The following is a 27,946-nucleotide window of genomic DNA, read 5'->3' on the forward strand; positions in this document are numbered from 1 at the left end:
CCCACTAATGACTGGATCTGAAGAGCAAACTTCTCGAAGGCAGCAACGTCTCCCCGCTTAATGTCCGGTGAGTCCATCACAGCAGCAATACGCTTCAGCGCTATCTGATGTGGTTGGCCAAACTTATCGTTCAGGGCAGCCATAGTGTCTGAGAAGGGCGTTGGAGAGTTGAGGTAAGCGTCCGCTATTAACCTGGCTTCTTCTAGTTGCAGGTGATCCACCAACACCTGATACTTGAACAGCTCTGTTGCACTGGGCGGTAGGAGGTTCTCCAAGGAGATCTTGAGCCGTGCAAACTCACTTGGATCTCGACTTGAGAAGTTGCGGATTGTTGGGCGTGGTCCTGGCTCTGATATGAGGGCAGGTCTGGAGGGCAGTGGCTGTGTCCATGACCTATGTGGATGAGGCTGCGGTGGGGGAACTGGGTTACTGCTATGCTCACTCCTGTGACCACCATAAACTTGGTACTTGGGCTCAGTTGGAGCCAAACTGGGTGGTCGCGGTGACGGCTGAGCAGGCTGGTACCAGGGAGTTGAATAATCAGCGTAATTCTCCCTTGACCGCGTAGCAGGAAGGGCACCATGTGCTGAGTGCTGTACATGTTGCTGACCCACAGACGGCTGAGTCACTGGAGCTGGAACTACTTCTTCCTTCGGTGGAAGCTCATCTGGTCTCCCGTTGGGGTGATGAGGCGTTATATAGTCGCCAGGCAGTAACTCTCCACTTACTGGGTCAGGCCATGGTGGTGGTGCAGGCCAATCATCCTCATCCTCACTATCAGGTTCGCCTACAAACGGTGCCGGTGGCTGCATCACCGTTAACTCTGGCTTGTTGCTATGTAGTGATGGGGTCTTAAGGTTACGGACAGTATCCACCAACTGTCTCATGTCTGCTCGCAGTGCTTTGAGCTCACCTATATCTGATGACATACGTCGCTGTGTCTGCTGAAGTAGAAACCTTTCTTGACGAATATTCTCTAGCTCTACTCTGTCATCCTCACGCGGAGGTCTGTGGTGCAGCGATGTAGGCAGGTGAGTAGAGTATTCTCGAAACCGATCCCTCGGCTCTCTCTCTGGAAACAGCTGCTGGCTGCCAGCCCCATAGCTAAAGTCCATCTCCTGGAAATTAGCATCACGCCTGTTGAGGTGCCTTGGTGGGGGAGAGTCATTGGGGGAGGTGAGGGGGGTCATCCTGGCCTTACCCTCCAGAGGAGAAGTCTCTTCTTCCTGTCGGTATCTCTGACTAATGTATCCTAGATGATCCATATCATAGTCTGCATATCGCGTTGGAAGGCGGGTTTGCCTTCTAGGGCGTGCACCATAGGCCTCATACCCTGGTAATGGTTCCATCTCTGACGTAAACCTTGTGAATCCGGCTCGAAGGACCATCAATGTAGTGGAGAGTTAGAGATAACTCAGTGTTGGCACTAGTTTTGTGTCTATCACTAGGTTCACCCAGGTGTGTCGGCCAGAACACCACTTAAGGCCAAAGGTCCAGAATAGAGGAAATGAGGAGCTAAGATGAGGCTTGACTTCTTTACTTATTTAAGCAGACATACAGATATTTGTCTGTGTGTGGTTTTTCCTATAAAGGAAATAAACAAAATACAATCAATATAAGATAACTTATGCATACATACATAATATACATAATATTGCCAAACCCTATAGAAATAATAATCTAGACATAATACAACATGTCTCCCTTCTCTTATAATCATAAACACATTAACATATAATGTCAAACACTCTTGGGGTGTTTCTCAATCGCGAGTACGCTTGCTTGGTAGCACATGTCTGCCAAGCATCTTGCTTCAGAAGCGAGTCAAGAATACTTCCTGACATTCGGAAAACAAAGAGAGGAACACGCTAGCAAGTGTGCAGGTGTGCGTCATATGAGAGGCCCCGCCTTACATCTTCCGCCACAGATTTGGGGAAATTGGTCCGTGCGCAAAGCATTGTGGGGATTTTAAGACCGCGAAGTCTACTCATGTGCACACTCGATATTTCTCCAAACGGAGTACGCCGGGCTCGGTAGATTTCCAAGTATACTGGAGATTGGAACAGTACTTCGGCGGCACTCGATGACGTAGTATGCTTGAAATAGTGGCTCTGAAGCAGCTTTACTCGCGATTGAGAAACACCCCCGGTCAGGGACACGCAGAGATTCAAAGTTAAGCTACCGCTAATGAATAACGTTCTACTTCCGGTTGGCGGAAAGCGGCAGCCGATGCTCTTATTGTGAAACGCTACAGACATGCTACTTCCGGTAGCCGAGTAGCGGAGCAATAAATGAACTCTAAACACATAATATCTCACCTTTAACGCCACATAAACATTTATCCACATAAACTACATCCCATTACATTAATAATAGGTCTGTGCCACTCAACACGGTGTATATACCCCTAACTTTTAGACAGGAGTGCCGACTCATTTGACGAGTGACTTAATGAGCAGCCATCATAAATATGCACGCAGCATGCACAGATCACATGAGCACGGAGACTCTGCATTAAGCCACATCGGCACAGAAGTTATCACAATAATAATAAAGTGTAGAACAACATAACAGGCAGCACTGTGGACAAACACTCACGTTCATTTACGCACACAAGACGAAGGTTAAGACGGCATAACTTTCCTGCAACTACTGATGCACATTACCCTCTGATGTATGACGTCACCCAAAACACGTGGGTTAGCCCCTCCCCACTATGAAGGCACAACTTAACAGGTATAAACTCTGTATAATAAAATAATATATATATATATCAATTTATAAAACGGACAAGTAAAATCAAGCAATCTGATTGGTTCTTAGCCGTGGTATACTGAGCGTATACCACGGGTAGAATTGTAAGTTACTTTTCACAACAACTCAGTAACCCTCCGCGTCTGAGATAAACAGTATACAGTTGGGCCGAAAAGCAAAACTGGAACAAGAAAGCAGCGGAGAAGTAACGGAGCAGAAACCCTCCTTTTTACGCAACGGTCCAGACATAGACATCAAACGGCAAAAACATATTCAGTGTGCAGTTCCTTTGGCATTAGGGCAGGGATATTTAGATACTTTCCAAGGTTTGACATAATGAATTGTGCTACTTTTAAAGCGAGCAACGATGTTTTCAAATCTGTAATCAAAAAGGTCCGCAAAAACATTTAAGATTAACTTCGACCTCCGGGGGGGGGGGTTGTCTTACTATGGAGGAGTGGATTGAGGAGTGCCTATCTCCAGAACAAAAAGCACCTAAACGACGACATGTAGAGCTACGTGAAGAGCAGGTAGACCAACTGGAAAAGTATCACCATTCAAAAGCTTTCTGATGCGGGTCTTGAAACAAAGCAGAGAAATTATGACCGTTAGTGGCCACAGGTGCGAAAGCTCTCTCCAGAGCTACTGGAAGCCGAATCTCGGGGACCGGAGAAAGTGGAGCAATATTCTCGCCACGCAAAGCAACAGCCTCGAACAACCTCAACCTATACAAGTAACCACGTAAGCCATGCTACTGATGCTGGACAGTTTTTCAGTGAGTGCACAATAAACGGCAACATACACATTAATGTAAATAAATAGCCAAATAATGGATCAACGCTCTCTGTCTAATATGTTCGCTAGCTGTTGTTAGTGTTGTTGCATAGCAACCACCTCGCACTATGTTTCGTGCAGAAGGCAACAGAGGGACTATTTTATTTTGAACATCATTATTTACTAATAAAAACTATTTAAATTAGAGTGTGTATTTTTCTTTCATATTGCCACACTTGGTAACCGTTTTATAAAAGCAATAGCTCACTTCAGGCCGTGATATATGCTCATTATATCACAGCTAAGGGGGTTGAACCACGCGGCTTAGCTGTGATATAATGAGCATATACCACGGCCTGTCGTGAGCTATTGCTTAAATCTATAACTTTGGGGCCTTTTCTACATATATTCTATTGTGTATTCCTTGGATAGAGACACACGTTTTCACTAAGCGGAAAAACTATATCCTCTCACAGAGATCTGCTATTTTAAAGTCAAGTCAACACATATCGACCCTAAATAAAGTCTATATTAAGAACGAGAGATGTTTTAACATATGGCTTAAACAAATGATAAATGAGCGAGGGTGATGACGTCAGAGCATCGTCCTATGTGCCGGGGCTGAGCCCCGGACAGCCCCGGCCCAATTTAACCCCTGGTCACAACTATCCTTCAGCAAAGTGACACACTCTGTCACTCTTGTTGGCCTCTAGGCTCTTATGACAATGCTGTCTTTTAAATAGGATTATTTCTCTGCTCCAATTCATTCCTCGCAGATTCTTCCATCAGTCCCAGTCATTGCATGTCAGTCAATAGAGATTTGAAAAATGTGTCCAATTCAACAAAATGTTTTTTTGTGAGTGAAGGCCAGAGCTAAATGATAGATTGTTTGATTGTGTAATTACAAGGTGAGAGAAAACAAATCCACATCCTCCTATGAAACATATTTTATTTCCATTTCCATGTTATACTTATACTTACTTGCATTAGAACATTTGCATGTTGAACTACATGCTGGATATCTTCCCCAGCCTCAAGGAAATACATTAAAATAAATGGATTCATAATAAAAAAATTGATAAAAATGTATAAATTAATAATGTTGTGTGCAAACATTTCAAATTTAAATATACAATGAAAAAAAAGTTTACTTTTTAAATGATTTCTCACAAAAACCTTTCTAAATTATAGTAAATTATTTTAAAAAGTTTAGTCTATATATGTTTTTCTGCCTAAAATAGTTGAAATTGAACGTAAACTATATCAAACACCACATGCATGGCAATTAACCAATGTTTGCCCGCTATTTAAATTGACTTTGGTTGAAGTTAATAACAATATTGATATGATATAGATATATAGCATATCATTGATGCAGTCTTTCTGAACACTTTTAAAATAAAATACTGCAAATGAAGAATATCTGTAATGTTCTGCACAGATAGTGCCTTAACTTGAATTTGAAAACACGTGGCAACTTTATTAATACAGCAGATGAAAAGATTTGTGGAAGGATACATTCTTCATGGGCTTCAATGGCTCTCTAGATAAAGGGCGTTTTATGGGTGCTTGTATTATCCTCAGATAGTGGTTTGTTTAAAAAACTAGTGACATTTTAATAAATATTGAAAAAAAGGGCTCCAAAAAAAGCACATATCCTGGCCGGCAGTGTGTATTTCTTCAAGCACCACAAGATTCATAGTGTCATTTCTCCAAACACATAGAGTAAAGATGCCTGTTTTGAAGCCTTCAAATGGTTCAGGAAAAGGACTTTACAGTTAAGAGAAGAGAAAAAAGGAAAGAAAATTGTTATAATGGGTGATGTAACATTAATGACAGACATAATATGAGGTCCTTGGCACTCAGACTCTAGAGGGGTCATTTTGTGATCATGGGGCATCACCCTAGCAGCATCAGGACAATATCATATGGAGTCAGACACTGGAAGTGTGCTGGAGGCGTTAACTGGGACTGATGGAAGGATGAGGCTGATGAGACTGAAGAATCTGCGAGGAACGAACTAGCGGCTGAGAAATAATCATATATTAAAAGACAGCAACATCATAAGAGGCCAACCAGAGTGACAGGGTGTGTCGTAGTACCAGATATTTCCATACAACTACTGGCTAGTGTTCAATAGCACCCTAGACAATTCAGTAATGGTATATTTTTTTTAGGGATTTCTGTTTTTCTGATAAATGAGAGAAAAGTGATGGAGTCCCATGTTCTTATCACCAAAAAGTACAATTTCCGTCTAAACTAAAGCTAAGTTTACAGGACTATAATTCAGTATTTCTTTAGTTAAATAATTGTCTGACTATTTGGTGATGTAGGACAGCCACCTGGTTCATACCTCAGCAAATCTAAAGAGGAAAAGAGTGATCATTCTCAAGTTATTGGCTTTTTTGTCACCTTTCCTATATTCGGCCTGGTCCAATTTGGCTCTTTTTCAGGGATTGGGGTAGTTCTAAAGAACAACCAAAAAACATTTTTGCCCCCAAAATAACATTTAACAACAATCAATTTCATTAATGGCAGACCCTAAAGATAAGAAAAATCATTGTTGTGTTTTGTTCTACCTCGGGTAGGGGTATCTCGAAATCTGAGGGCCCTTCCTGCTAGACTATAAGTCAAGCTTAAAGATATTAAAACCACGTGCAAGTCAAGTCTCAAGTTGTTTAAGAAGAGTCCAAATCAAGTCAAAAATAAATAATTTTAATAATTAAAACATGTCAATACAAGTCCAATTTTGTTTCATTCAACATGTCCAGATCAAGTCTTATCAAAATGAGTTCAAGTCAAATCTCAAAAACTAAAGCCTGTTTTGAGGACTTGCTGCTAGATGTGTTTGAATGACATGAACGTTGTCCAATATATTAACTTTTTAAATAAACGTCCAAGGCTCAAGCGACTCAAAGACAACTCTGACGTCCACAGAAAACATGTAAAACAAGTAGCCTTTCATCAGACCCCCCCAAGTGCACAGTGACATGAACTCGATCCCAACAGACACATCTTTAAATGTTCACTGATTAACAGCATCACTAACTTGCTGCACACGAGACGCAAAGCCCAGCGGTCCAGGGAGGCCCTTGTTGGTGCATTTCCTGTATGTTTCTGACTCCGGTGTTACACATTAAAATGACACACTTGTTCTGACGTCTTAGAAAGCTGATCGTTTTAATGTTCCACCTTTATCCCCGTAAGCAACAACGTCTTTCTGAGGACCTTTGCTCCCGCTTGTCCTGTTTAAAAACCCAAAGCAGAGACATGTCAGCGGTACCTTAGTAGAGAGATGCTCAGAGCTCACTATCAAGGCTGCACACACTGTCTTTTAAATTACTTGTGAGCTGTTTTTAAAGAGCTTTCTTTAGCCATGACCACTTTTGATGACATCTTGGAGGAAGCGGGGAAGTTTGGCCGCTGTCAGAAGCGGATCTTCGCCCTGTTTTGCTTGGTGTCCATGCCCTGGGCCGGGGTCTACGTGGGCATCGTCTTCCAGGGATTCACCCCGGATCACTGGTGCAGAGACCCCGCGGTGGTGGAGAGGAGGCAGACGTGTGGATGGAGCCTGACGGAGGCTCGCAGGCTGACGGTGCCTCAGGGGAACAGATCTGAGAGCAGCTGTGAGCGGTACGAGGTGGACTGGAACTCCACGGCTCTCAGCTGTGATTCAGAGGAGCTGGACCTCAGCAGAATCCCAACAACGGCTGCCTGCAAGGACGGCTGGGAGTACGACTACGAGGGGAGACAGTCCTTTGTTACTGAGGTTAGTAACTAGGGAAGAAATGCAATGTGAGGTGATGCAGGCTGGAATTATTTAACTTTTAATAAGGTTCTGAAGGACACTTCTATTGCAGGACAAAATACAATGCATGTAAAGGTCCCATGTCATGGCCATTTCTACTGATCATAATTCCATTGTTGAGGTCTACTAAAATAGATTTTGGTTTCTCATACAGCATCTCTGTATAGTATGTGTATTCACTCTCTGTCCTAAACGGCTTGTTGGAGCTCCTGCCCCCCCCCTCCCTATGAGCCCAGTGGCTGTCTGTGAGACAGCGAGACACAGCGAGACAAAGCGAGACACAGCGAAGCCATCCTGAACACACACACACACACACCCGCATCCTGGCTGGGAGTTTGTGTGTGTGCTCACACACCGAATCACAGCCTCGCCGCGTCCCGCCGTCTCAGGGAGGAGAAATCGGCGGAGCTGCAGCTGAGAAAAGATTGAGTGTGTGTGTGTGAGGAAGTCCGCGGATTGGTCAATTGTAACCAATCCACGGAGGGGTCGTCGTTACGTCACTTGGTTCCCGGAAGAAAAAAATGGAAAAAGAGAAATGTCCAACAAGGCGTTCTGGGGCAGCATAGACAGGTCTTTTCTGTGTTAGAGTTTTACTCACTACAGGGTGTACTTTGAGGGTTTGTGACTCTGCAGACCGTTTACATGCAGAAAAACCTTCATAACACACAAGGGGACGGGGAATAACCAGAAAAGCATGACATGGGACCTTTAAAGTACCGTAGGTCATGGGTTAAAGTCTATGGTGGATGGAAGAAAAAGTAAGAGAGAAGACAAAAGCAAAGAAAATAAGTAAAAATATATATTCAAATGAATAAAATATAAATAGAATACATTTACTTTAATGCTAGTATAATTTTCTTCTTACAACACACTGATTCCCAAGTTGTGTTGTGCTTGTTAAGTGCAGAAAAATACAAATAATTGTAAAGGAATTTATGAGACTTAACAAAAATAGCCACCAGCATGCACACAATTTCTAACTAGTAACAACTTTGAGGCAGTTTTTATATGTATTTTTGTTGTGTGTGTGTGTGTGTGTGTGTGTGTGTGTGTGTGTGTGTGTGTGTGTGTGTGTGTGTGTGTGTGTGTGTGTGTGTGTGTGTGTGTGTGTGTGTGTGTGTGTTAGTTTGACCTGGTGTGTGCAGATGGATGGTTGGTGGATTTGTTCCAGGCTTCGCTCAACGTGGGCTTCCTGGTGGGGAGCATCGCTCTTGGCTACCTGGCCGACAGGTGAGCTTAATATTAGTTTCAATCTGTTTTTGACAGAAGTTCAGTCAAATGACTATGACTCTGTTGGATATAAGTAATACCGCGTTGTTCTTACTGTGGCTTCATTATTTCAAAGGTTGTTGTTTTTTTGTAATATTGTCTGTGACCTTTTCTTTTCTTTACATAGTTAGTCAGGTTAAGCAAGCAGTGGAATATCCAGATAAAAAGTTTTCAGTTAAATAGAAAAAAAAGGACAATATGCAAACTGAAATCAGTACAAAATATAAATATACATGTACAAATATAATCAATAAATAAAATCAGTTAAATATCTGAAAATTATAAATAAAATATCTATAAAATAAATTCCTAAAAAATGATTAGTAAAGTATCTGACGTGCAATTCCAATGCATTGCAGAATCAAAGCAAAATGCTAAAGAGGAAAACAGGTGATCTTTTACATGAGTGTGGAAAAAGCTATCTACTCATACATTGCTGCTCCATAAACCTGTTTTCTAAAGCATTATTTCCGTCTCTCGTTTCTCTATTACTTCCTCAGGTTCGGCAGGAAGATCAGCTTCCTGATGTCCAACGTGTTGAACGCGGTCACGGGGATCATGGTGGCCGTGGCTCCGAACTACGTGGCGTTACTGGTCTTCAGGACGCTGTACGGCTTCGGAGTGAAAGGAGGCTGGGTGGCCGGATACGTGCTGAGTAAGAGCGACCTTTGACCCCACAGCTGGGACTACAAACACCAGTGTCGTGGCTTCCTTCCTTCTTTTTCTATCAAGCCACTACATGTAGATGCCTTAGACCAGGGGTTCCCAACCTTTATTGTGCCAAGGACCGGTAGATACATTAAAAAAAATCGCGGACCGGTTGTCAATTTTAACTGATTTTAATATTTACTCACCACCAGCAGGTAGCAACAGAGGCTAATTGTATGTAACAGCCTGAACAAATACTAGAACAATATGCATCCAAAACATATTAACAAAGTTTAAAAAAGAACCGGTGTTGTTTTTTTGGTTTTTCGGAAAACCAAAAAACCGACGTTATTCAGTTTTTAAACCAAAACGGGAAAACAGATAAATCAACGTTTTGGTTTTGTTTGTATGATTTACGGATAATCCAGTGAATGCTGGGAAAATGTCGTTCATTCCGGTGCACTCCCGACAGCATTTAGCATCGAGATTAAGATTAAACTAATTTATTTTGGGAACAGCCGCATATATGCCGGTGTCGGACAGACACAAACACACCGAACACACAGAGCTGAGCTGAGCAGAGCACATACACACACACATCATGCGCCTTGGTGACTGACTGGACATCTCCTTCATAAAACTAATAAAAGGGGGAGTAATCGGGCAGTTCGATGTGTGTAGATGTGTGTGTGGTTAACACGTAGCAGCCTGCAGTCACTCTTAAACTGTTCTGATTAAGTTAAACACAGCGAAGGCGGTGCGTAAAAAGGCACAGCTCTTTACCGAGTATAGGCCTACGTCCCGCTGCCTCCTGATGCTGCAGCCATTTCATGAAGGAGGGTTTCCTTCTATAAAACAGCTGCGGGCAGCAGATCGTGAGAGTCCCGGACATTAATTCATAGATCAAGGCATACTGGTTTACTCTCCTGTTTTGCCAATCCAGTGCTTAAACAAATAGCTCTACACCCCTGGCCGACATGTCCTTAAAATGAAGTCCGAGTTTGAAATATATCTCAAATAATGTATGCACCACCATTTCCCCACATAAACATAACAGTCTGCAATCAAACGGTTGTCTCCTGTGCGCTCCTCTTCCTACTTGGCGCACCGGTAACATGCTCGTGCGCACAAGAGGCTGAGACCTTAGGCTGAGCTGCCGAATCCCTCGGAACATCATAAAAGCCATTTTCAACGGTTTTCTGGTGAAAGATTAACTAGCTACTGGATGAAATAATATGACTGGTGGCATAGGTGCGAAAATTAAACACTTTTTGAAAAAAATATTATGATAAAATATTTTTATATATTTATAATTCTGCAAATATTACGATAAACTCACAGCTATTTCGCGGCCCGGCAGTAACACCTCCGCGGCCCGGTACCGGTCCGCGGACCGGGGGTTGGGAACCCCTGCCTTAGACCAATACGTCCCACAAAGGAAACTTGAGCTTGTCTTGTATTGTACTTCTTAAATATATCTGTAAACATATATGACACAGTAGTATTAATATGTTAAGACCACTTTTCACATAAATTCAGTCAATTAAAGTTGGAAACATTTTCTAACATATCTAAGTTGATAGGAAAAAAGCCCAATGACTTATTTACATAACAAGCTTGAAATACACCCTTGATATTCCTCCTTATTATAATCAATCTGAGGCTTCTGTTTTAAGGGATGAGCTGCCAACACTCACAAGCATCATTTACCTACATTTGATTAATTTTGCTAACTTATAACTGAACTTATGAGGCGATATACCTCCATAGAGTGGCCCGGCCCTTCGTATATTTTCCTGTATGTGGCCCTCGGTGAACAAAGTTTGGACACCCCTGCCTTAAACAGAAATGTTTTACTTGTTTTCTTTCCCTTATATTACGTACAGTTGAAGTGTTGCTTGGCCTCCGATGGTTTGGATTTTATTATACGATGTGTTTGCTCCAAATAAAATAACAAACTTTGACACATGCAACAGAGAAAAGAGTCCTTTACAATAGTCAAAACAAATAGGCAAAACTCAAATAAAATAACAAACAACTTAGGTATTCTTTCTGTCTTGATAAGGCTTATATAACTCAATAACTTAAAGGGTAATTGAACGTCCGTCACTTTAGAGGAGGCGCCGTGGGAATTGTAGTCTTTCATAGTGTTAGTAAAGTATCTAATATTCCGTAAAAAAGCAGACACATTTGTATTTATTTTGTACGTACACCCCGTCCAAAGCATTGCAGAATCAAAGCAGAATGCTCAAGAGGAGAACAGGTTGACTACAGACGTCACAATTAGTTGGCCTTTCTTATAAAAACAAAAATACTGGCTCTAACAACCAGCTTTATTATTATTATTATTATTATCAAAACACGTTGTTATTGTTATCCTCTCAGTCACGGAGCTGGTGGGGGTGGAGTACAGACGCACAGTGGGGGTCCTGTACCAGATGTTCTTCAGCGTCGGCATCCTCATCCTCCCTCTGCTCGCATACTTCATCTCTGACTGGCGCTGGCTGCAGGTCGCCATCACCGCCCCTTACTTCATCTTCCTCTCATACTACTGGTGAGAAAACACAATTTAATGCTTTAAACATGGAGGGAACCGGTTCTCAGTTTCATCCCACAGGCCCGCGGGGGGCCTAACAGACACGCTGCAGCGGCGTGCACACAGATTTTAAAGAGTAGTAGTACCGTTAAAAACCTTAACGATACCCATCCCTAGATATTACACAAGTAAAGTGTTAAGAGAGTGAAATGTTGCTTTACGAATTTCACCACTTGATGCTGTCACCTTGATTACAATTTCAGATTCCTGTATTTGCCCAACTTAATTAGTTTAAAGAGAGAAAACATTTTGACTAAAAGTTGACTAAAATGTAATTTTTCATCGACTAAAACTTGACTAAAACTATGAAGGATAAAAAGGACTAAAATGTGACTAAAACTAATAACCATTTTCATCTTAAGACTAAGACTAAATCAAAAATAGCTGCCAAAATGAACACTGCATATCTACACTGTAGCTTTGATCACATGACAATAAAAGCCTTGAATCTCGTATTTTGAGAAGATGATAAATAGCTTGAAAATTATTACATTTCATTTAGCTGACGCTTTTATCCAAAGAGACTTACAATTACCAATGACAGGGACATTCTCCCTGGAGTAACTGAGGGCTAAGTGCCTTACTCAAGGGCACACTAGTAGTGCTGTTCCAGGCGGGATTTGAACTCACAACCTTCCGATCTTCAGCCCACCTCACTATCCATTAGACCACCACCAAATGACCTGAATACATGAAAATGGTAAAGCTATGGTCACTTTTCCAGTATTAATTATCTCCATCACAAAGCATACGTAACAAAATAAACACATCTCGATACATAGATTAACTACATAACAGATGACACATCCGAAAAGAAATAATAGTAATAATAATATTACAAATAAAAGAATGGATACATTATTAATACTCAGGTATACATTAATTCCCCAATTCATTTCTATTGAAGCCCAAACAAATTGAAACATGTACGCCGCTTTAAAACGATGTTACGTCGACTTACAACTACACTATAGTGCATTGTGAACTATGAATGGACTCCTTTAGCATCTAACACTCATCATGTCCAATAGCAGGGTTCATATAAAGGCTTTATTTTGACCTTTGAAGCTTACTTAGCACAGAGATTCATTCTTGCAGCTTCAACACTTTTAGTTTTCTGCTTTTGGTGTACATAATTCATTGGTATGATGAATTAAGTTTTTACAGTTTGATGTCCCATTGGACCTTGCAGTATGTTACAACCTTGTATATTTGCAGGCAACAATACAAACATTGTTGTGTTGGCTTGATGAGAGTTTTGTATCTGCAGGTTTATCCCAGAGTCTCCCCGATGGCTTCTCTCTCAGAACCAGAATGCCAAAGCTGTGAAGATCACGCAGGCCATGGCCAAAGAGAACAAGAAGACGCTGTCCACGAACATCGAGGTACTGCTGGGTTAGAAAGGATTTTAAAAAACAAACAAAATGCATCTGGTAAAATATAGTTTAGGAAAAGAAAAACACTTTTTTTCAAACTGTATTTCCTGCTTTTAACACCGCTTTCTTACATTTTTCAAAAGCGAGCACAATATTGAAAAATGTTGCACACACCCATCCACTGCATTGCAGAGTCAGCGCTTTGTTTATATGAATTGTTAAGTATTTGAAATGGTGCATCATCCTAACATCATGTATATTGTAATGTTCACTTCTGCAGACTCTGACGGATGATAACGCAGAATCCCGCACCGCCTCCTTCATGGACCTGATCAGAACTCCAAAAATGAGAAAACACACTCTCATCCTCAGCTTCAACTGGTGAGTAAGAATGTGATTGTAGCTCAAAATTACAATGTTTATGTTTTATGACATTTTCACTGAGATTAGATTAGATGACTACAACTCCCAGGGTGCCTTTCTGTCTGAAACAAATTACTTTCAAAGGAACATTTGACACCTTTTATGTGGATGTTCAATCAGTGTTGATGGTAAATGTGGTCAATTAAGACATTCTTCAGTGATGTACTTAGTAAAAAGTGCTAACTTAGTAGAGCAGTCAAAATGAAATCTTATTTTACTTCTTGAAAGCTCATTATGTTCGTTAACAGCTGTGGGTTTTAAGATTGGATTGTAGGTGTGAGATTAGATTAATCTAACAACATGAAATCCTAAACTAGTGGTGTAACATAAAATGTACAGAGGTTAAATAATTGCTTTACTTTACAGACACCTTAACAAGCTGCAGTGTTAATGTTAAAGGTCACCTGTTATGCAAAATCCACTTGTTCATGTCTCTTCTACATCAACATGTGTCCCCTCTTCTTCATGTCTCTTCTACATCAACATGTGTCCCCTCTTCTTCATGTCTCTTCTACATCAACATGTGTCCCCTCTTCTTCATGTCTCTTCTACATCAACATGTGTCCCCTCTTCTTCATGTCTCTTCTACATCAACATGTGTCCCCTCTTCTTCATGTCTCTTCTACATCAACATGTGTCCCCTCGTCTTCATGTCTCTTCTACATCAACATGTGTCCCCTCTTCTTCATGTCTCTTCTACATCAACATGTGTCCCCTCTTCTTCATGTCTCTTCTACATCAACATGTGTCCCCTCGTCTTCATGTCTCTTCTACATCAACATGTGTCCCCTCTTCTTCATGTCTCTTCTACATCAACATGTGTCCCCTCTTCTTCATGTCTCTTCTACATCAACATGTGTCCCCTCTTCTTCATGTCTCTTCTACATCAGCATGTGTCCCCTCTTCTTCATGTCTCTTCTACATCAACATGTGTCCCCCTCTTCTTCATGTCTCTTCTACATCAACATGTGTCCCCTCTTCTTCATGTCTCTTCTTCATCAACATGTGTCCCCTCTTCTTCATGTCTCTTCTACATCAACATGTGTCCCCTCTTCTTCATGTCTCTTCTTCATCAACATGTGTCCCCTCTTCTTCATGTCTCTTCTACATCACCATGTGTCCCCTCTTCTTCATGTCTCTTCTTCATCAACATGTGTCCCCTCTTCTTCATGTCTCTTCTACATCACCATGTGTCCCCTCTTCTTCATGTCTCTTCTTCATCAACATGTGTCCCCTCTTCTTCATGTCTCTTCTACATCAACATGTGTCCCCTCTTCTTCATGTCTCTTCTACATCAACATGTGTCCCCTCTGTGTAAAGAGACTCTGAAAGTTTCAGGAACAAAGATTCTCTCTTTTTGTCCTGATCCATTTCTATAAAAACCTGTCTGAAAATGAGCTGATCAGATTCTGGCCACTTTGTGATGTCATAATGATGTTTTGGCTTGTGTAACCATTAGCCAATCACCAACCAAGGTACCCCCCCCCCCCCACCTTATCACCTGAATCTCCTCCTAGAGCACCATTGTGTTCTTTTTAACCAAATATCTCTCAGAGGGGCGTGGGGAGGAGCTCCTTATATCAATCTAAAGTAACAGTTTCAGGGTTATCTCATTTTGAACAGAACTTCGGAAAATAACAAACAGAAATGTTCCCTGTCTCCCGCAGGTTCACCAGTGCTGTGGTGTACCAGGGTCTGATCATGAGGCTGGGGATTCTGGGAGGAAACGTCTACATCGACTTCGTGATCTCCGGCCTGGTGGAGTTCCCCGCTGCCTTCCTCATCCTCTTCACCATCGAACGCATCGGCAGACGCATCCCCTTCGCCTCCGCCAACATCGTGGCTGGAGCCGCTTGTTTGATCACCGCCATGATCCCTGACAGTGAGCCAATCAGAAGTCCTCAGAGTATCATTTCCTGGTTCCCTGAAAGCCTTCCTTTGACTGTTTCTCTGTCTCTCTCTTTGCTTGCAGGCATGTTCTGGTTCAAGACGGTGGTGGCCTGCATCGGTCGGCTGGGGATCACCATGGCCTTTGAGATGGTGGTGTTTGTGAACACTGAGCTCTACCCAACGTTTGTCAGGTAAATATAGAAACTGTCCACACTCTAAAAGTCTACATTGTTGTTTGGGAGGGATGGGTTAGGGTTAGGGGGTTAGGGTTAGGGTTATGGTTAGGGGGTTAGGGTTAGGGTTAGGGTTATGGTTATGGTTAGGGTTAGGGGGTTAGGGTTAGGGTTAGGGTTATGGTTAGGGGGTTAGGGTTAGGGTTAGGGTTAGGGTTAGGGGGTTAGGGTTATGGTTAGGGGTTAGGCTTAGGGTTATGGTTATGGTTAGGGGGTTAGGGTTAGGGTTAGGGTTATGGTTAGGGTTAGGGTTAGGGTTAGGGTTAGGGGTTAGGGTAGGGTTAGGGTTAGGGTTAGGGTTAGGGTTAGGGTTAGGTGTTATGGTTAGGGTAGGGTTTTAGGGTTATGGTTAGGGGTTTAGGTTGGGTGAGGGTTATGGTTAGGGTTAGGGTTAGGGGTTAGGGTTAGGGGGTTAGGGTCAGGGTTAGGGTTAGGGTTAGGGTTATAGGGTTAGGGGGTTAGGGTTAGGGGGTTAGGGGGTTAGGGTTAGGGTTATGGTTAGGGTTATGGTTAGGGTTAGGGTTATGGTTAGTGTTAGGGTTAGGGTTAGGGGGTTAGGGTTAGGGGGTTAGGGGTTAGGGGGTTTAGGTGTTTAGGGGTTAGGGTTAGGTGTAGGGTTAGGGTTAGGGTTAGGGTTAGGGGGTTAAGGGGGGTTTAGGGTTTAGGGTCAGGTTTAGGGGGTTAGGGTTAGGGGGTTAGGGTTTTAGGGGGTAGGGTTCTTATGTTAGGGTTTTATGCGTTTTAGGGTTAGGTGTTAGGGTTAGGGTTAGGGTTAGGGTTAGGGTTAGGGGGTTAGGGGGTTTAGGGGGTTAGGGTTAGCCAATACAAAAGACATTTCCAAAAATGCCTTTTGTATTGGTTTATTGGATAGGGACAGTACAAAGTATAGGATGTACAAATGCCAATTTAAATCTGTAGTCACTGAATACACAAGTAAAAAAGACTAAATGCATTTTATTACATCAAGTTAAAAGAATCACAATTCAGGTTTGCCATTATTTAAGATCCTGAAAGTGAACTTTCCCTTATTGGACAGGGATTAACCTTTTCAATATCTCCTTCCCTTTACGGACAACACAGTTTGTCCAAATGTTGTTGTGGTGAAAGTATGTTAGCATGTTAGCCTGCTTAAGATCCATGCTAAAAGTTAGCAAGGTAAAATGCGCTAGACTTTGCTGCTGTACATCCATGTTAACTACCTGAATATTTTAGCATGCTCAGTGAGTGTGAAATTCTCCCTAAATTGAACAGATAATCTCTTTCATTTAGCTAACAGTATGCATGTTCCACTGCTGACAGCCTCAGGTAAATGAATTTGGAGCATACACCACATATTTGCACAGGTTTAGTGGACACAAAAGCTGTGAATTCCCCCCTCAGTGTTTTAAAAATAGACACACTGTATGTGCATATTATCTCTAACTGAACCAAACCCAATGATCTGGTTGTCTCTTCTGTCTCTAGGAACTTTGGAGTGTCTGTTTGCTCGACTCTGTGTGACGTCGGAGGCATCGTGGCTCCCTTCCTGCTCTACAGGCTGGCCGTCATCTGGCTGGAGCTGCCTCTCCTCATCTTCGGTGGGTTTTATATTAATATGAGCGATAAAAAACGAATAAAAGTGATAAAAACTATGACACTTATGGTTAGAAAAATATCACTTGTCCCCCGGCTTGAGCTTCAATCTCAGGATCCATGTATTTAAGATCCTCTCCAGAATGGAAGTAGTCATCACATACAGAGCATCAACTAGTTCCTGAACAGTGTCCTTCACATGCTGATATACAAGAGAGGGAGTTACACAGTCACAAGATGGAGGAATAGAAAGCAGTATTCAATGTTTACTTCAGATTAGCTCCACGTCAGAAATGATCATGCTTGTCATATGTCTATCTCCATAGAGGCTGAATCATCATGTTAATCACATAGCTATCATATGCCTCAAACAGTCCTGATGCTCTTCTAGGTAATCATACATCCTGTCATGTACACAGCTACAGTTGGGATACCTTTGTTATCACGTGTACTCTGATATTGAAGGAGTACATTGAGTATTTTCCCAACACTTATTATTTTGTCTGTGTTGTGCAGGGTCTCTTGCCTTCGTGGCGGGGGGTCTGGTTTTGCTGCTTCCTGAGACCAGAGGCCTGCCGCTGCCCGACACCATCGACGACATTGAGCACCCAGAGAGGTGAGAATGCAGCCGTTTATTTAATATATCCATCTTTATACGACACATTTTGGCATAATCCATGTGAATAAAGAAGTCTGAAAGGCTTTGTATCTGTGTGTATGTATATTATAGTATTCTGGATCCAGTTTCTTACCTATTGTTGAAGATGCCTTGGTGTTTTCACAATAACATGCATTCGTTCAAGGGCTGCAACAAAGGCTAAATGTTTGTTATGGAAACATTTTCGAGGTTTTATTCTCAATTAAAAGTGTTATTTATGTCATAAAATAGTTTGTTATGATTCTACATACGTCTTAAATTGTCCTGTTGATCCGGACCAACCAGAAACTATTTATATTGTTGTTTTTTTGTCATAAATAATGTGTGTGTGTGTGTGTGTGTGTTCAGGAGGATGGAGAAAGCCGCCCCGAGGAACCAGCAGCGGACCAACCTGCTTCCCACTGAATACATCTCCAACAACAAAGAAACAGCTACGGTTTAACTGTGACTGACAGAAGTATTTATTTATGTTGTGTATCTGTTGCCCGTGGATTTATTAGATACCTCTTCGATTTTTGGATTTCACTGTGCTGTGTCAAAGTTTCCTCTGAATATTATCACACACAAACGATTTAAGCCTCAGGGACGAGTGACGTTGGATTGAAGTGTGTGAAGAGAGACGTTAATCATGTTATTATAATTATTATCATTATTATTATTATTAGGGGCGACTGTGGTTTAGTGTGATGATCACAGGTTCAATCAACATGTTGTTGTGTCCATGAGCAAGGCACTTCACCCTAAAAGCTCCTGTGGGGATTGTCCACAGTATTGATGTATTACATGTCTAATATATGTAAAGTGCTTTGAGCACTTGGAAAAATGCTGTAATTAATGCCATGAATTATTATTTTTATTAAATTATCAAAGAGCTTTCTATTAACATAACATGAGCGGAAAGTGTTTATAAAAAACATGTATTAAACATTTCCCCTGACCTCACATTGAGCATTTTGGTTTTCAGTTTCTATCTTCTGCTGCATCAACTAACATCAGACATGTATTTCTTTGGTTGGTTTAGTCACTTAGTTTAAAAAAAAAAAAGCTTCAACATTTTCAAATAAAGATATTTTGAAATTTGTTCTGCTTTTTTGTCCATTAGAGTGTCATCGTACAAAAACCCTAATTGTTTGGTTATAGTATAGTATATTAAAATAAGAAATAGTATAGTGTGTTGAAAATATAAAGAGTCATAGTTTATTTTGTCACAAAACTATGCAAAAATATCACGCGGGAAATATCAGATGGGAGGCTGTGGCTCAGTGGGTTAGTGCGCTGAACTTAGTGCGCTGAACTTTGAATCAGGGGAGCACAGGTTCAAACCCCACTGCAGTCAGCATGTCGTTGTGTCCCTGAGACACTTCCCCCCAAATTGCTCCTGTGGGGATTGTCCACAGTATTGAGTATGAAAGAGACGCTTTGGATAAAAGCGTCTAATAAGTAACATGTAATGTAATTCTGAATATCAGAAAAAATGACATAGTATAGAATGTTGAAAATGTACAAAAAGACCTTCCATGTTGAGATTTTCAGCAATAACTAAATAGGATATAACTGTCTTACTTGTGTAAAACGTCAACATAGTAAAGTATGTCAAAAGTATCAGAAAAGACGACATAGTAAAGTGTGTAGTAAATATGCAAAAGGAAGACATGGTAAAGTAACCTCAAATTTTCAGATAAAAAGACAAAATATAGTTTGTTGAAAAATGTGCAAATAAACGACATAGAATAATATGTTAAAAATCTACAAAAAGATGACATGAATATAAATATGCCCCAAAACTACTTAGTATAGTGTGTCGACATTTTCAGAAAGAACAACATAGTATGTTGTAAATATTACAAAAGTACCAACCAAAGTGTCAAAAATAATTATGTTATGCATACAGTAATATGTTATATTCTGGTGCAGGGGATACAACAAAGCAGTCAAACAAAGAAATATAATTTTTAAAGCAAAGTTTATTGCATATAAAGTCAAATACAAGCTAACAAAGGAACAGAAGCAGTGGCTGATAATGCAGCAGAAACTTACTGGATGAGAGAGAGAACGCTGATGAAGCTTCACAGTTTTTAAAGTTCAGCCAACTTTTCAAAAAAACGACATAGTATGTCCTGCAGGGGTTTATATAGCAAGAGGCAAATTACCCAGGATGGACTCCATTTCCCACACTGCTGAGCAGGAACGTAGATAGAAAGAAACACATTTAGACCACATGGAATACAATGCAACATAATATGAACAACCCTCTTCACAAGCGATGTATATTGCATTGTATGAGAAAACTGTTTTGCTTCTATGCTTAAAAATATCACCTCCACCTCTCTATTAAGAGAACTGAAGCATTACAGGCATCATGACACGGCGCTGTTCTGACACAGCGGCATGTTTTGTCCAATAGGGAGCATCAACCAGTCACATACCTTAAATCACATGCTCTGCCGAACCCTAATTAGATACGGAAAGGGTTAAACAAAAGGTGGATGGAGTCAACAGTGTATGTGTGATAGAGAGAGGGAAACACAGGAAAAGACAAGCACACAAGAGCTCAATGAGGAATACAATGCGTATGATGCTAGGGACGTAATATTAACAGATTGTTCTAAATCTCTCTTCTCTTCAAGGCGATGTTTGCCTTACCTTCATACTGGACAAACCGGTAACTTTCTCGCAAGTCCCGCAGTACGATGTGTGTAGAGGTGTGTGTGTGTGTGTAGATGTGTGTGTGTGCATAGAGGTGTGTGTGGTTTTATTCTCCAACCATCTGCTTTCTTTGGAATATCATTTAGCTAAGTGCCTCTGCTGCTATAGCCAGGGTGATCTCATCTCTTGTGTGCACCCGGGCTGAATTGTGAATTTTTAAGAGTGAGTAAGGACTTAGCTGGGAACTTCCTGCCAAAGAGAGGGAGAGAGAAGAGAGCTAGCAGGGGACACACTGGGATTCAGTGTGTACCTGAGAGAGAACCGAGGAGGTAAGATGAGTCAAAACAACGGACACACACTGACAGCCCCTGGACCTGACTTGACCAGCATCAGCGAGTTGAAGCCCTCCACCTGTCAACCTAAACCTGTGAGTATCCTTCAGCCTTCATCCATTTACAGCTGCAGTATCAGAGTTGTTGACAGCAAAGGCGACCCAAGTCAAATGTAAACTTTGGAGTTTAATTATGTTTCTCTTACTTGATAGTGAAAGCCTGCCAAGACACATTTGTGTTCAGGACTTGAGGCGACTTATTTCACGGTGGTCATGATCTGACCTGTCATCTTTATCAAAGGTAGCCCTGTTAACAAAACGAGGGTTAATATCATGATTACTAGCAAGTGCAGCATTGAAGGCCTCAGTAAGAAAGAAAGTTAGGTTGAGATATCGTTAGGTGAAGCAGGAGATAGAAACTCAGAAAGGCTTTATTGTTAGAAACTGAGCAAAGCACAGAGGGCTCTTGTTAGTGCGAATGCTGTGCAACAGAATTTGTTTTTTTTTTGCATGAAATGCATTTTCTAGTTTGATATCAGGTGCAAGGTTGTCTGTGAAGGCTATCGTTTGGATTTCTTACCTGGAAAGGATGCAGCAAAACACAAAAAAAGACAAAAACAACTGCTACTGCAGTCCCTTACAGGATGTAGGGAGTTGTCTCAGTTGTATGTTAAAAAAATGTGAAACTAAATATTTGTTAAATACTCTTTAAGCAGTGGAAGTACGTTTTCAACCCCAGGTTTCAGGTTAAAATATCTTCATGGTATTATCTGGTCTTTAAAAACTACTGACATTACAGTAATATAATTTACAAAAGTATAACAAAACCACAGAACCTCAACATGTGTTGTGGTTATAATAAAGTGTGAGCACCATTATAAACAGTGTGCTATATTCTGTGTTGTTGTCCCAGTCTCCTAATGCTTAAAGCTGGCTACACACCAACCTGATTTTGGGAGTCAGAGGCCGTCAGAGGCAGTCGGGCATTCGCGGCGCCCTACTCAGGTTGGTGTGTCCCGCACCGTCGTCTCTTTACGGCACTTTCTCTGACCTCCGGCCGCGGGAGGTCAGAGAAAGTCGGCCCAAGCAATCACTCTGATTGGCTGTTCACACTACCGCTGCCTGCTGGTAAAGACAGTTATTGCCACTCGTCGACTGAAGTATTTGCGGTGTGTTCGTAGGCGGGCGTCGTAGCGGGCGGCATAGCCGACGCAGGCGACTTAGCTGGCGTAAAAGTCGGGACGCGTTCGGTACGCGTTCTTTGGTCTCAGGTGGGTGTGTAGCGGCCTTAACAGGCCGACTCGGTATGTGGGCCTGCACTATCAGAGTCTTGCAAAGGAAAGTATTTCTTATCACATCGTCACCTCTATTGTCACAACAACTCACTCAGTTTACCCACTGTTGGCATTAAATAAAGCCTTTATTAAATAGTTTATTTCTACTTGGAGCTGCAAATCAGAAAACACTTTTCCAATATTCCACTGCTCACAGTATTAATAATGCACTGCGTTTGTTGTTGGATAACAACAAAAAGAAGGAAAACTTGTTTATGAAACAACATTTGTGTGGCAACAATTGTATTAAGGTGTTAGGCGTGCTTGTACAGAGATATCGTTGATATCGATAAAGCCACGCTTGCAGTTTCTCCGTATTACAGTCATCATGCTAAGTTTTGCTAAGCTAGCTGATGTGTCTCGCTCTTCTCAAATAAGGCAATTGTGATTGTTAACAAAAACTAAAGCTGGATGTTAATGCAACTTATTTTTACTCTAGCCAAAGCCGGAGAATGCCATCACCATCGGCATCGGCATCTCGGTACAAGTCCTCTTAAACATGGAGAAGGAGCAGCAGGTGGAGCATGAGTGTCGAAAAGCTGAACGTAGGTGGCGAAAAACAAATCTCCAGGTTCACTTTGAAATCTATAAAGACTTGGCTTTTATAATTTGGAATTGAAAATTGCACGACAGTCTTTCTTCTCTGACATCATTACCAAAAACAAAAACAACGCACGTGCCTTGTTTGCTACCGTCGACAGACTAACTAACCCCCCAGTGTCAGTAGCCTCTGAATTTCTATCCACCAGGGCCTGCAATGATTTTGCCTCCTTCTTCACTGACAACATTCAGAAAATCAAACAAGCAGTCAGTGCCTCTGCATCAGGTACAGCAAATGTGTTGTCCCTGTGTTCACTTAAAATCAATTCAAACACCATGACACAATTACATCAGATTAATGATAAAGACCTATGGACATTATTCAACATCTGAAATCCTCCTCCTGCTGCCTTGATATTATTCCAACAGGATTTTTCAAAGATGTTTTTCCTTGCATGGCCTCAGATCTACTTCATATAGTAAACACATCTCTTCACTCAGGTGTTTTTCCAGAGGCCCTGAAAACTGCAGTCATTAAACCGCTCTTAAAAAATAATAATCTAGATGCTTCAGTAATGAACATTTACAGGCCCATATCAAACCTCCCATTTCTAGGTAAAATCATAGAAAAAGTTGTTTTTCAACAGTTGAGTAATTTCTTGCATTTAAATAACTGTTTCGATGTGTTCCAGTCAGGCTTTCGACCAAACCACAGCACTGAGACTGCTCTTGTAAAGGTCTTCGGCGCTTTCACACCGCAGTACTTTTCCCACAAAGGTTCATCAGAACTTAGTTCATGAGAACTCTTTAGTTCAGTACGTGGTATTTTGTGCTGTATATATAACCTATTTATTGTTAAATCATGCCCTAACACAAGTGTTCTTAATGCACAAGAGAAACAAGGTGTTCAGACCAAAAAACTCAAATATAGTTTAAAACAGCAGAAAAATACTCATGATACCCTAGAACTGTAAGTACAGTCAAAGTACTTAGTTATAATGAAGTACACAAATGACATCACCCATCTCTTCAGAGAGCTAGAGGTGACCTGTGCAGCAACACATTTCAATATGTGTCAATACTAAGAGCTGCTAGATTGTGCTGCTGTAATGTAATATGTAAGGAGAATAAAAACATACCATGTGGTCCAGCTGGAGTCTCCTCTGCCTCCTGATCCCTGCCTCTGTCCCTCTTTCTGACACTTCATCTGCATTCCTCACATACATGTCTTCTTCTTCACTAATGTCTTCATCTCCTCCTCTTCCTCCTGCTCTGACCCTCCTGGTCTCTTCATCTCCTCCTCTTCCTCCTGCTCTGACCCTCCTGGTCTCTTCAGTGTGCTCTCTTTTCCTTTTCCTCTTTCTGTTCGTCCTGATCTCTTCTCAGATATGTCTTTTTGTTGTTGTTGAATCACTCCAGCTACTCTGGCCTGCAAGAGTCTACTTGTGAAAAGCACTGGTACAAATGCTTGTATAACTTTACACGTTAGGGCCAGTTAATAAGCAGGGCCGTCCCTCCCTACAGGCCGATCATGCAGACTGCGTGGGGCCTCATCTTGCGGAGTTGGCCTCATCTTGCGGAGGGGGCCTCATCTTGCGGAGGGAGCCTCAACTGAGCCGAAAATGCGGCGCACCCATGCGCTTATGCGGCGCAATTAGTGTAGCGCGGCACGGTTTCAGTGATGATGAACACTGTGCTTTGTTTCAGGAGGTAACTCAGTTATTCAATCAGGAGAGACGGTTTTGATGAAAGAATACATATTTATTGCCAGGAATACACAAATGAATGTGATGGAGTTTTGGCGATTAGGCCCCGTTCTGCAGGAGTATCATTCGGGAGGGGAGAACTGATCCGACGAAACCCCCCGGGGTCTAGACACTGGTGGTGGTGAATGGATAGTTGGGTTCGGTCTGAAGGGGGGGGCTTAGCTTGACCCTGGTGGTGGTGAATGGATAGTTGGGTTCGGTCTGAAGGGGAGGGGCTTAGCTTGACCCTGGATTCAGAGGGACAGGAGGTGAAAAGGGGTGGAGGAGGGTTGCGTCGAGTCACCTGAAATGACAGCTGTCAGAGGGGGGAGAGCAGATTTAAAAGGGTTAGCGGAGCGCTATGATAGGCTTGTGAGAATAGAGCGAAGTGATTGGTTAAGCTGGGGAGTGACGCCCCCGATCACTTATTGAGAGGAGAGAGTAGTAACATGGAAATAGTAAATTAATGAGTAAAGACGGTCTTCCTGGTTGAACTTGCGCTGAGCTTCATCTCAGATCACTTCCACATGTTCTCCATCAGCTTCGTATGGCACCTTGGACATAATACAAGAACAGCCTTTTTTTGTTTTTGAAAGACAAACCTTTATTAATGATCCAAACATTTCATTTGATCACACATCCCATCAGTAAAGTCTGTTCAATGATTTCATGATCAGTTTCACTTTATCCACACCATACATGTGTTTCATCTCAGCTATTTCAAACTATTATCAAGATAAGTTATGTTATAAAACATCAGAGTATCCCAATTTCTATTTGGATAACAACAACAACAACAACAACAACAACTAGTTTGCAAAAAATAACATTTTATTTCCCAAGCAAAGACTCTAACTTTGCTTGATTTACTCGGAAGGCTTCAGTAGAAGGACTCCCAGCAGCTTCTACTGAAGCCAGTCCCCAACTCTGAGGACTTCCGGCCGGGGACTCCGGGTGGCAGTATACGCCGTGAAGTTGTTTGTGGCCTGCCAGTAAACCCAAAGCAGAAGAAGATGAAGTGACGTCAGCGGCTTCATTTGCGTAATCTTCCCTCAGGGAAAAGTACTCCGGTGTGAACGCGATCTGTACTAAATGCCCTGGGGTAATAAGTGCAGAGGCACTGAGTGCCTGCACTAAATACGGCAAAGTACTTGGTGTGAACGCGCCTATTGGTTAGTTAATTTGGGCAGCAACAATAACATTTAATCTGTCAAAATAATACATGTGATTATAAATGTCTCTATTGTTTTAGAAAGTGGCCAGCATAAAATGTGTACAATAAAAGAAGCTCTGCTGCTTTCTCTCTGAAGACTCGTGCGTTACAAGAGAAACAACAACATGAATCAAAAGAAATATCCAACACATATTTAGAGCAAAGTTTACATATCAGTTCAGGTGAACAAGGATCCTCCTGAGCAGTGACAGCCTCCATGGCTACACAGACCCAGGAAGGAGCCGGAAGAAAGTCCAACATCTACAGAACAACTCATGAGAAGATGTTGAAGCACATCCCATCATGTTTGATTGACAGCTGATCTCTGCACAGTGAAGACATGAACAATCAGCTCTGATGGACACACGGTGAGTTTAAGAAGTAGAAGAGTTCCTCCAATGACTTCAGGCTATTTGAGTTTATAAAACTCAGCAGTGTCTCCATATTTATAATGAAGCCGAACTCCAGCATGTAGCGGCTGAGTGAATGTGGTCTGCACTCTGTGGAGGAGAGTCATGGTTTCAGAGACGCTGTAGAAGGACAGAATACCTGCTCTGTGATCCAGGTACACTCCTACTCTGGAGGAGCGAGGACCTGAGACGGGAGTGAGGATACTGTTGTAACGAAATGAATAACTATTTTGGTTACAAACTAAGGACCAAGATTTGTCATTGTTTCCAAATACACTCCCCCCCCCTCTGCTGATATTCTTGTATGCGACCGCTACTTCAACTCCTCCCCCTCTCCACTCCACCTCCCAGTAACAACGTCCAGTCAGACTCTCTCTACTCAGGACCTGAAAACATCCAGTGAATCTGTCTGGGTGACTAGAAGACTGATGTTTTACCATCAATTTTGCTTTTCTGCTCCCCTCAGATAATAACAGATATGTTTGTGCTGTGTTGGATCCAGAGTGATTTCCTGTGAACATTTTAAGAACCCAGCTCTGGTGGTGGGCTCTGCTGCTGACAGTAAAACATCCACTTCAGTCGATGAGACGTTTGTCCATTCCTCTCTCAGGACGTCCTGTAGTTTGTCTCTGACTGCTGACAGGGCCGCCATCACGTCCTCAAAGTAGCTCAGAGGACGGATGTTGATGCTGGATGAGTGTGTAGTTTCACTGAGGGCTGACAGTGAGGGGTAGCTGTGCAGAAACTGGTTGTGATCCTCTGTGTGAGACAGCAGCTTCAGCTCAGCGTCTCTCCTCTTCAGCTCAGAGATCTCCTGCTCCAGCTTCTCCTGAAGCTCTTTGACTCGACTCACTTCTCTCTTCTGCTGGGATCTGACCTGCTGCTTCACATCAGAGCTTCTTTTCTCCATGAGACGGATCAGCTCAGTGAACATCTTCTCACTGTCCTCCACTGCTTTATCAGCAGAGCCATTGACGGCCTTTGCTTCCTGCTGAAGCAGCTTCACCTCCTTCTCTCCGTCCTGGATTCTCTGCTGGATGTTTAGTCGACTCCCCTCCAGCTCTCTCTGCCTCTCAGTCCTCTCTGCTGCAGCTAACACTGTGTCGTGGCCTTTGTGTTCATCCACTGAGCAGATATAACAGATACACTGCTGATCAGTGCGGCAGAACATCTTCATCACCTCGTCGTGACGAGAGCAGATGTTCTCCTGGAGCTTCTTGGAGGGCTCCACCAGCTTGTGCTTTTTAAAGACAGGTGATTCATAATGAGGCTGGAGGTGTTTGTCACAATAAGAGGCAAGACACACGAGGCAGGACTTACAGGCTCTCAGTTTCCTCCCAGTGCAGACATCACAGGCCACATCTTCAGCTCCAGCATAGCAGAGATCAGCAGGAGCAGGTGGGGGTCCAGTCTTCTTCAGCTCCTCCACTAAAGCTGCTAACATGGTGTTCTTCAGCAGGACAGGCCTCGGTGTGAAGCTCTGCCTACACTGAGGGCAGCTGTGGAGCTTCTTCTCATCCTCTCCGTCCCAGAAGCCTGTAATACACTTCATGCAGTAGCTGTGTCCACAGGTAGTCGTCACCGGATCCTTCAGTAGATCCAGACAGATCGAACAAGATAAGATTTCCCGGTCCAGCTGAACTCCTTTCTGCGCCATTTCACCTCTCAGTAGCAGCGAGTGTGTGAGTTTCACTTCCTGAGAGCTGAAACTAGTGGGACAGGTTAT

General features: G+C 42.3%; 2 protein-coding genes across 2 annotated transcripts; one reads left to right on the forward strand and one right to left on the reverse strand.

Moving 5' to 3' along the window:
* Nucleotides 1–6,783: 6,783 nt before the first annotated feature.
* LOC117475053 (solute carrier family 22 member 2-like) lies at nucleotides 6,784–18,975 on the forward strand. Its single transcript, XM_034121118.1, has 11 exons — nucleotides 6,784–7,297; nucleotides 8,463–8,566; nucleotides 9,106–9,260; nucleotides 11,639–11,807; nucleotides 13,120–13,234; nucleotides 13,506–13,606; nucleotides 15,316–15,530; nucleotides 15,621–15,729; nucleotides 17,236–17,348; nucleotides 17,860–17,959; nucleotides 18,350–18,975. Exons 1-11 carry the CDS (start codon nucleotides 6,905–6,907, stop codon nucleotides 18,441–18,443), a joined length of 1,668 nt encoding a protein of 555 aa, XP_033977009.1. The 5' UTR covers nucleotides 6,784–6,904; the 3' UTR covers nucleotides 18,444–18,975.
* An 8,002-nt stretch (nucleotides 18,976–26,977) lies between these two features.
* Nucleotides 26,978–27,946, reverse strand: LOC117475245 (E3 ubiquitin/ISG15 ligase TRIM25-like; the record flags this gene model as incomplete). Its single annotated transcript, XM_034121419.1, has 1 exon — nucleotides 26,978–27,946. A coding segment is annotated over exon 1 (900 nt), but the record flags the coding sequence as incomplete, so codon positions are not given.

Source organism: Trematomus bernacchii, unplaced genomic scaffold (genome assembly GCF_902827165.1).
Source record: "Trematomus bernacchii unplaced genomic scaffold, fTreBer1.1, whole genome shotgun sequence".
Lineage (NCBI taxonomy): Eukaryota > Metazoa > Chordata > Actinopteri > Perciformes > Nototheniidae > Trematomus > Trematomus bernacchii.